General features: G+C 42.0%; 1 protein-coding gene across 1 annotated transcript; it reads left to right on the top strand.

Moving 5' to 3' along the window:
* Nucleotides 1–4512: 4512 nt before the first annotated feature.
* LOC125536919 (GTPase activating protein 1-like) lies at nucleotides 4513–5576 on the top strand. Its single transcript, XM_048700219.2, has 2 exons — nucleotides 4513–4887; nucleotides 4995–5576. Exons 1-2 carry the CDS (start codon nucleotides 4672–4674, stop codon nucleotides 5289–5291), a joined length of 513 nt encoding a protein of 170 aa, XP_048556176.1. The 5' UTR covers nucleotides 4513–4671; the 3' UTR covers nucleotides 5292–5576.
* The last annotated feature ends 5618 nt before the right edge of the window (nucleotides 5577–11194 follow it).

The following is an 11194-nucleotide window of genomic DNA, read 5'->3' as shown; positions in this document are numbered from 1 at the left end:
ACGAGGTGCCCACAAGGCACCACCATGTGCTAGGGGGGAAGCCGCGCCCTGGCCTCCATTTGCATTAATTCCACCTCCCAAAAATCACATGTATTCCAAAATAATTCTCTGTAAATTTATCGCGTTTGGACTTTGTTTGATATGGATATTCTGCAAAACAAAAAACATGCAACAAACAAGAACTGACACTAGGCACTGGATCAATATGTTAGTCCCAAAAATAATATAAAATGTTGCCAAAAGTATATGAAAGTTGTATAATATTAGCATGGAACAATAAAAAATTATAGATATGACGGAGATGTATCATGATCCAATCTCGAAAAATGCTTGGGAACCCCTAACGACGAAGGAGGTTAATGATGTATTCCCATTTGACTGAATCGAAAGCCTTCTGAATGTCCAACTTGAAGAGGAGCGATGGGGTTTTGCACTTTTGGAGCCTCCATGCAAGATTCCTCACATACATGAAATTTTCATGGATACTTCTTGTCTTTATGAAAGCACTTTGAGCGTTGGACACAAGGTGCAGCATGTGGTGGCTAAGACAGATGGCGAGAACCTTGGCAATGATATTGGTGATAGCGTGTTTGAGGCTAGTTGGGCGGTAATCAGAAATTTCCTCGGCCCCATCCTTCTTTGGGAGTAGAACGATATTGAGGAGTTGATCCAGTGTAGGTTGGTCGTGTGGGAGCTTCTGAAGAGAAAGATGGCCTTCATAACATCATGCTTGATTATGTCCCAACATCTTTTGAAGAAAAGGCCGGTGAAACCATCCGGGTCATACGCCCTGTCATTGGGCATTTGGTTGATAGCCTCACGCACCTTCTCCTTAGAGATGGGTTCTGCGAGATTGTCCAATTCATCACGGGCGTCAAGGTTTAGCCCCTCCTAGTTGAAGTATGTGGTTGCCATGGTGCCTTTTACCCATGACCATTAAGAAGTAATCATGGACAACATCTTCCTTTTGAGAATGCTTGGTGACCCAACAAGGGTTGTGTTTGATACGATGGATGTGGTTTTTGCGCTTGCGTGCATTAACTAGGCTATGGAAAATTTTTGTGTTTGCGTCTCCCACTTTGAGATTGGAAATTCTCACACATTTCTTTTTCTTAGCCCTCTCAAGGATCGCCAGGGCGATAGCTCTCCACTTGAGCATGGAGCAGAGGTCTATCTCGTCATTAGAAAGTTGTCGTGAGTCTTGGGCCATTTCGAGGTGAAGGATGACCAAGAGGGCAGCACGGTGCATGATTTTAGCCATTGAGAATAAACCTCTACTCCACTCCGAGAGCCTAATACCACTCTGCTTTAGTTTGTGGTGCAACACCCGGCGGGGTTATGTATGCTCATTGTACTCATTCCAACCATTGGCAACCACGTCGTTAAACCCCGGAAGGGAAGCCCATAAATTCTCGAACTTGAAGGAACAACGCCTATGAGGCCCTTTGTCGCCAGCGAGTAGTAGTGGACAGTGGCCAGATAGCAAATATGAGAGTGCATGTAGAATGTGGGTGCTAAACTGCAAGTCCCATTCGGCATTGCAGGAGAAGGACTCGAGCTTGCACATGGTCGCGTTATTTCTCTCATTACTCCATGTGAACCGCCTATTCTGAAGATGGATCTCCTTGAGATCGCACTCATGGAGTGTGGCGCGGAACCAATTTATCCTCCTTCTATTGACGTTATGCTTGTTCTTATCACGGGCATGGTAAATTTGGTAAAAGTTTCCCAAGGCCAGCCATAGTCTCCATTGGGTGGCTTTGGCTTGCGATGTTAGTGAAGAAAGTCTCTTTCAGAGAAGAGGTGGTCGGTCCATAGACCAAAGTAATTTTAAAATGGATGACTCAAGCCTTGACATGGACCATAGCTATAAGGTGATATGTGGCAGCGGTGATGCCGGTGATATCCACAACATGGTCGTCCCGTAGCATGAGCGGACCCTCTCTGGTGCCGGTCGTCGGCCTTTACGCGGAATTGTAGAGTCTGATACCTCTTGGGAACACGACATTGAATTGGCCGATCTGATCCAATTTTCTTTCTTGAAGACAAACAATTTGATAGGAGGATGTAGAGATGGTTTCGTTGACCGTTGCATGCCGATCAGAGTACTTCGGCCCTTGTACATTCCAGTAGAGAAAATTGACAGGTTGTTTTATCATTTGGACACAAAGTGATCCCTAGCACACGGCTCATCAGCCAGAGTTGAAACGTAGGAAGAGTACAAACTTGCACTAATTGAGTAGCTAAAGGCTTGCTTAAACAGCCTACAAACAGCCACACATGGCTCGACAGCGCGGGACTAGCTCCACGCATAACCCTTGGTGAAGCATTAACATAACAACAACATAACCCTAATCAATAGCATCAGGCAGCTTTCGTGTCGACGTGGTCGAGCGCATTCTAACCACTGTCGAGCTGCATTGATATTGGCATCGTCAATCTTGAACAGAGCCTTCATGCTCCGATCACGTCGTCAAGGAGGTGATTCTTGAATTACTTGCTAAGTTGTCCAGAGCGAGCTCGGTGATGTCCTCACCATTCTGAACAATGCCCAGGTTGCTATACACAAGGGCCTCAGTCTTCTTGGCCACAGGAGCATGACCACCAGTACTTGAAAATGTTGGTAGAAGGGTTCCTGAATAGACGCAATGTAGCACAATATTTCCTCCCTCCGGTGAAAAGTGTGCATCTAGAAACTTTAGGACAAATTATGGTGTGGAGTAAAAAATGCATTGGAAAGGTATAAGTCACCATCTCTCTCATCTTTAATTACACAACCCCTAATGAGCTAAGTGCAAATAGAAATTAGAGGTAATATCACAGGAAGTCACAGAACTTGGGCTCGACGTTCAGTTTGGTCCTAGAACTTTGAAAATACGGAATTACAGTCACTTAACTTAACTCAAGCGTGCACATACAGTCACAAAATACCTATGCAGACGTATTCACGTGTATGGACCTACCTATCAGTAAGTGAGGGCTCTAGATCAAAGCATTTTTGCACAAAACACCTTTGTATTTTATTATTCCCGGCAAAAGCCAATCATAGCGACACATTTTTGCATGATTCCCTTACAATTTTTTTATATTTCCTAGAAGAAATGTAAGTAAATTTTTTTGTTCAAATACTTGTGTGTTAAAAATACTATACATATAGACAATGATTATTCTAATAGAAAATTTTAATTATATACCTGTGTATTATATAAAAATATGGATATTAAATAGTTTATTAAATAAGTACGTCTAATAAATTCATTAAAAGTTATACATTCACGGCTTATATTTCAACATACTAAAGATGAGTAAAAACATTTACTAAGAATTTTCACTATTCACTTGTGTATAATTTTTACTCATGACTTATATTTAAAAAATTATAATTTATATATTATACACAAATGAATATTCATATGAAAAGTTTAAATTCTAAATTATGAACATTTTTATTTATAATTTTTTTATAATTCATAAATATTACTTTAATTGTATAAATATTTTTTAAATAATAGAGGGAGAATTTTAAAAGTAGATTATTTAGTTTGTATGTACAATATTTATAACAGGCGATCATCTGAAGATTATTTTTATTGCTGAAATTATAATTACATGCTATATACAAATTTCCAAAAAAAAAAAGAACAAGTGCAAAATGGGGTGCACTGGCCATAGGCCATTCCAGCTTCACGAGCGCCTTTATTCTAGTACATTTTTCTTGGCATGCATATTCAACATGTAAATTTTGCACGTTTTAGTGGCTAGCGCGGCTTATTTTCTAGGCTCTGGTCGTGTGGATACGAGACCTGGCTTCTACAATTTTTTGTGTTAATTTTTATTCTGAAATAACATTGTGGGCCATCGTTCAATACATATTGATTTGCTATGCTGCTCAGTACTGTGTTTCATTTTTCTGCGAATTACAAAAAATGTGAGGGAACTTAGTGGAAAAAATCATTGCAGTTCTTTCCTTTTTCCCGAAAAAAATACAAGGATGTTTTATGCAAAAATGCGTCATCCAAGAGTTTTCACTCACTGACAGGTGGGCCATAAACACGAATACGCCTACATATGTATTTTGTGACCATATGTGCACGCTTGAGCCAAATTAAGTGACTGCAATTTCGTATTTTCACAATTCTAACATCAAACTGAATATAGAGTGCAAGTTCTATGATTTCCGGTGATATTATCTCTAGAAATTAAGAAGACTATGTGTACAATGTTTTTGGTCTTGATTACCGTGTGGTGAGAGAGAAGAATTTTTTTTCTACTTAAAGTGTATTGGAAAAATAGATGTACACTCTTTTATAAACAAATTTGAAGCCAAATGTACACTCTTCACCGGACGGAGGGAGTAGGTCACAACCGCAACCACGACACACCAGAATGTTGATGTGGCATTTTCGGCACAACAATGTGACGTGAGGACTCGGAAGTGCTAGATTTTTGCAGATGCACGAAAGCGTCCTAAAATAGCAGAGTACAAATAACACAAAGTTCCACAAGACACGGCCAACGAATCATTACACCAGAGGCTAGCATGCCATGCATGTCTACATTCCCACATCATTTTGGTGATCATTTTGTGCCTCCAACAAGAACAAACGAGAATTGGCGTGCACACATTCCAAGATCAGATCAACAACGACAATTAGCAATAGAGCAATCGAGATGACGTCGGAGCCGGTGCCGCCGGGGATGCTGAGCGTGCGGGTGCTGCGAGGGATCAACCTCGTGAACTGTGATGCCAACGGCAGCGACCCCTACGTCGTGCTTGAGCTGGACAACCAGAAGGTGATGACGAACGTCATCAAGAAGACGGTGAACCCGGTCTGGAACGAGGATCTCACCCTCGCCGTCACGAATCCAACAACACCGATCAAGATAGTAAGTTGAAGAAGTTGAATGGTCATATAGATGTTTTCGCCGCATGCTGCATGCATACAACTTAGTTACATGAATCCTAACGTACTTGCGCATGGATATGTACGCAGGAGGTGTTCGACAAGGACAAGTTCAGCAAGGACGACAAGATGGGGGACGCGGAGGTGGACCTGGAGCCGCTGCTGCAGATGGCCCGGATGGACCTGGAGGACATCCGGAGCGGCACCGTGGTGCGCACTGTGCGGCCTCACCGTGGCGGCGCCGGAGGGAGCTGCTGCCTGGCGGATGAGAGCAGCATCGTGTGGGAGGAAGGGCAGGTGGTGCAGGACGCGCTGCTCAAGCTCAGGAACGTCGCCACCGGCATCATCCACCTCCAGCTCCGATGGGTCAAAATACCATCATTATGATCGATCCTTAATTACATGGCAGCTCAATGACTGACCCATGTTTATTTTGTGTTGATTAATTTCGTCATGCATCCATGTTTTGCTGGATGGTCGATCCATGTTAAGTTTGTGTCAATTTCTACATTTAGTCATGCATGCATGCACAGCGTCAATTTTCATGTGTTCTTCGGGGCGTATTTTTTATCCGGTTATTGATCGATTCATACCATACCTATCATGTTAATACTAAGGCCTCTCTAACACAAAGAAAGAAAAGGTAAATACACCAGCGGTGCTTTAACTTGCCATAGACGTTTACTTAACTGGTTCTAAAACTTGGCACAAACGTCCAAATACGATGCTAATCTGGTCTATAGACGTAAAGTGCGTCGATATGGCACCGTATATGGCTGATGTGGCACTGACATGACATGGGCCCACTTATATCTACAAAACATAATTACTTGATACTATCTATCTCTATGATTAGTGGGCCTGCCTGTCAGCAAAATTCATATGAAAAATGCGCCGGAAGGGACTTGAACCAGCAACCTACTGCTTGTGAGCTGGTCGCACTAGGCACAACATAGAATATGATTTGATAACTAAGACGGCCTCTCATTCTAAATGTATTTTAACTAAAACTCTTCTATCCATAAATGGGCTGCAGCCAGTGGCTCATGTTACACATGTTATTTTTTAAAAAGTAAATAATAATCATAATAAGAAAAGTTAGATTCAAATATTCATGTGTTACTAATAATTACCTCATGCCGCACAAATATCAGTGTGCACACAATATAAATATCCAAAGGTATACAATAAAATAACTTATTAAAACTGTAACTTTTAGAAATATTAACTTATAATTTAGAAATATCTACTTCTATAAAAGATTCAGTTGGTGATGATGATGTGTCTGTCATCTGTTAACTAATAATCATAATAAGAAAAGTTAGATTCAAATATCCATGTGTTACTAATAATTACCTATAAAAACTGTGAGGTAAGTTGTGACCTTTTTGCAAAAATAGCTCACTTCTCTGTGCCGATGTCCAGAAAACACCTTAGTATCTTGAAACCAACCACATCTCTCCCTCACCTCATCAAAACAGCTCGAGAATCTTTTTTGAGTGAAACATAATATATTTTTAGTGATATATGTATATCAAAACTAGAGTATTTTTTTTAAGTTTGTGAGCAAGTATTATTTTATTTGGATCCATTGCAACGCACGGGCACATTCCTAGTTAATATTTTAAATATAACCCATGAGTATTTAAAAATGTTTGCAAATACAAATATTTAAAAATATGCATATAAATATTAAAATGTTTGAATAATTGAAAGAATATTTAGAAAACTGTAATATAAAAGAAATATATTATTTATATTATACAAACATTGTTATTATTCATATGTTATTTCATTACTATATATTTTAAATATTCATATAATTGTTAAATATAATCCATGACTGTGTATTTTAAATGTTTGTATTTACAAAAAAAATTAACACCCATTGATTACTTTTAAAATAGTATTTTCTAAAAAATAAATTATTTTATTGCAAACCGCTTTATTTATTTGGTTTGCACACGGATATTTGTGTAGCATGAGGTAATTATTTATTACACATGAATATTTGAATCCAACTTTAATTATTATGATTATTATTTACATAATTTTTACATTAAAAAGTAGCCCTTGCAAACTGGGCCACTATCTGCAGCCCGTTGATGTACACAACAGTTTTTGGTTCAACAACATTAAGCTAAAAGGGTCGTTACTCAAAAAAAATTTAAGCCAGAAGGGCCATCATTATCATCAACACTCTACAATTCTGGTTTTGTTGGCTAGCGCAAGCATGGACCAAGCATCATGTTGCAGGTTCGATTCCCGTCTAGGGCATTTTTATGTTAATTTTCCTAATTACTGACAAGCGGGCCCACTAATCATAAAGTCATAGATTACTAAGTTATCCTATTTCATAGCTACAAGTGGGCCCCTTGCAATGTCAGTGCCACGTCAGCCATCTTACGATGCCATGTCGACGTACTTTATGTCTACGGACAGGATTAGCACCGTATTTGCATGTTCGTGCCAAGTTTTAGAACCAGTTTGGCGTATTTTTCAAGTTCGGGCACTAGAGTGAACATCCACGGCAAGTTCAATCACCACGGGTGTATTTACATACCAAGTCTTCTTTTCTTAAAAATAGGACAACGCTAACACCCACATGTGTGGTGGGAGCGAAATCCACCCACACGCCCTATAACAAACAGACTGCGTCATGTCAACACATGTATGCATGTGAGAATCTTTTGGGATTTTCAGTTTTTAAAATATTTTATCTCTTAAATGAAAAATCCGAATGAAGAACCGTTTTCATCATTAAATCCCTCGTGACGAGATCTTCAAAATTAGATCTCATATCAATATATTTCGATGAATTTTTTTGGTTAAAAGTTGCCATGTCTATTGCACATGAATTGCCATGGTGTTTACACTGAAGTTGTCATGATATGTTTCATCTATTTTTTCCTACATTTAGAAGTAAATTTTGACATTTATAAAATGGAGAATTGAGAAGACTTGCCATGAACCATAAACTAAAATTGCCATGATACATGCACTTAAAATTGCCATGTTCGTACAAAAAATATTTTTCATGGTGAAAGTATTGGAGTTGCCATCATCAAAATACTAAAATTGCCATGCTCTACAAACTGAAATTGCCACATGGCAAATTTAGTTTAAGCACTATGGCAAGTACAGTGTAGACATCATGACAACTTTTGGGGGGATGGGGGGGAGGATCGTCGAAACATATCAACATGAAGTATAGTTTTGAAGATATCGTCGAGGCGGATTTAATGGTGAAAACGGATTTTTAATTCGATTTTTTAATTAAAAGATAAAACATTTTTAAGCTAAAAACCAAAAAAATTTTGGTGATGTCATCTGTTCACATGTGGCAAAATGAGTGGTAAAAGAAGCGTGTGGACGATGTGCAAGATACCACACATGTGGACATTAGTTTTTTTCCTTAAATATACTTATATACTAGCATGCGGAGGCGCGACGTGCGACCGCGCCCGTCAAAGAGCATATGTGTGTATGTAGGTTGTCTTTTGTTTTAGCGCGAAGAGATGTGGCTATGGATTTGAAGGCGAGCCCGTGACGCGTGTGTTCTTATTTGTTAGCTATATTAATGCAAGTCATTTTGTGTTGCGTGCATCATGATGCTAGAATTTTATTTTGCATATAACATGGTAAACAAAGGTAATGTTAGCAGATGTGCCTGCTTCTTTAGGGCATCTTCAATGACAACCCACAAATTTCCTCCTGCATCCGTCCACAAAGGATGCAGGAGGCCGTCATCCAACCGTAGCCGTATATCCGGCATTCCTCATTTTTCTTAAGGAAACCGATTAGTTTCATCTGGCTGTAGACTGCCCAATCAACAACCGTCTTGTGTGACGGACACGTGTCCTGTGGGCCAGGCACTGCATCTCATCCTTATCTCCACCGCCGCACCTGAGCCACTCATTCGTCTTCTTCTTCCTCCTAATCCCGTTGAACTCCACTCCCCTGCAACCTCTCTTATGGATCTCATCCATGCTTTCTGCCTCAACTCCGGTAGCTCGGCCACCACAAACTAGACTCCGACGATGTTGTGAGCTATGCAACTCTAGCTGCTCTGGCCACCGCGCTCCTGCTTCAACGCGGCGGCTTCGTCCATTGTTCCTACAGTCTTCTTGCATGTGCTTGTGGTTAGGGGGACGCTGGTACAAAGGAAGCTTGCCAGCGTTGAAAGACGAATTTGACTAGTGTTGCAAGTCGGGCCACCATGATGCAAGATGTCGCTGCTGGAAGCACTGCAGCAACGTCGGCTGCTGCCAGCGCGACGACTGCACGGACTGCTCGGACATGCTGCGACCGTGGCGCGACTTCTTCGGCGATGTTGCGACGGATGCTACGATGGCGTCCTAGCTGCGACGATGCTGCTGCGATGGCAGCGAGCCGGCTCCTACAAGCATGACGGTGGCCCGACTGCTCGGCGATGCAGCAACAACGGTGTGGCTTCTCTGGTGATGTTGCACCGGAGGTGCATCTTCTCCGGCGATGTTGTGACGACTAGGCGGCGGTGACACTACTGTGCTGGCGCCGAGTGGGCTGCAGAAGTGTCGATTGCTGCGAGCGCGATGGAGGTCGGCTGCTCGGCAGTGGACGGTTGCCTGGCTTCTCCGGTGATGCTGTGACAGTTGCTGCGATGGCATGCTTACAACTGTGATGGTAATGCGGCTGCTCCGGTGATGTTGTGATGGTTGCTGCGACGATGCTACTCCAACGGCCATACCGCGAGCCGGTATTGCGACGATGGCCGTGCTGCGAGCCGATGCTTCGATGGCCATGCTGCGAGCCGGTGCTCTGGCAGCGCCATTGTGCTGCCAGCAGAGTTAGCGAGACAGTGCTCCGACGGCACCATCATGCTGCTAGTCGGGTCAACGAGCCGGTGCTACAGAGAAGAACGACATCGCGCTACAAGATGTTGACGAGGAGTGTCTTTCTTTGCGTTGATGCATCTGATGGTTGGGACTTGGGAACACTTAGATTAGAGGTAATTGAACGGTGAGCAAGGCGGCCGTTGTTTGCCCCGCGACATCCGGATGGCGCCTAGCAGGCGCCTTTTTTAATTTGCATGATCAAATAGCCGCATACAAAGTATACAGATGTTCAAATAGCCGCATGCAGCGATAGTTCAAAATTAAAAAAGTTCAAATATTATATACCAATATTTTTCCCCTTTGACCGCCCACTGATGCTCAATTAGATCTTCCTTCAGCTGCTCGTGAGTTGGTCGATGCCGAATTTGTTGATGCATTTAAATAAGTTCTTCAAATATGGTCGGATTCTGGTCTGTAAGTTGGATAGGATCACCCATGTTCTCAAATTCTAGAGCTGTGGCAGTATCGTCACCCTCATCCTCGATGGTCATGTTGTGCATGATCACACAACATGTCGTCACCTCCAGCAAGGTCTCTGAATCCCATTGTTTAGCAGGCCCACGAACAACTACAAAATGGGCCTACATAACTCCAAAAGCCCCCTCGACATCCTTTTAGCTGCTTCTTGTCTTTGGGAAAAGTGAGCCTTTTTCTGGCCAACTGGGTTAGAGATGGTGCTGAAAAAGGTAGCCCACGGAGGATAGTTTCCGTCCACCAGATAGTAAGCCATGTCGTACTCATATACATTGACAGTATAGTGGCAAGGAGGAGCATTTCCTTTAGTCAGCTTCACAAACAACGGTAATCGATGCAGCACATTGTTGTCATTGTGAGGCTCATGCATGCCAAAGGAAGCATGTAAAATCCAAAGATCTTGTGATGCAACTGCTTTAAGAATTATGGTGGACTTCTTAATATGACCCTGATATTGTCCTTGTAAAGCCTTCGGATAGTTCTTCCATTTCCAATGCATGCAGTCAAGAGATTCAAACAAACTTGGCCACCCTCTTGCTTCTGAGGTTGCCAAGAGCCTCTCTGTGTCTGCCACAGTTGGTTCTCTCTCAGGTACAGAGGTCCGAACACCTCGACCACTGCAGTTGCAAAATTGACCATGGCATCTCTACATGTGCTATCAGACATCCGTAGGTACTCGTCCCATGAATCAGTGGCTGCTACCTCTTGAGCACTGCGTTGGTTTCCCTTGAAGGGGAAAGGGTGATGCAGCAAAGTAGCGTAAGTATTTCCCTCAGTTTTTGTGAATCAAGGTATCAATCCAGTAGGAGACTACACGCAAGTCCCTCGTACCTACACAAACAAATAAGAACCTCGCAACGAACGCTATAAAGGGGTTGTCAATCCCTTCATGGTCACTTACGAGAGTGAGATCTGATAGAGATGATAAGATAATATTTT

This window comes from Triticum urartu, chromosome 2A (assembly GCF_056163025.1).
Source record: "Triticum urartu cultivar PI428250 chromosome 2A, HENAU_Tu73, whole genome shotgun sequence".
Classification (NCBI taxonomy): Eukaryota; Viridiplantae; Streptophyta; class Magnoliopsida; order Poales; family Poaceae; genus Triticum; species Triticum urartu.
This window is presented reverse-complemented; position numbering and strand designations above follow the sequence as displayed.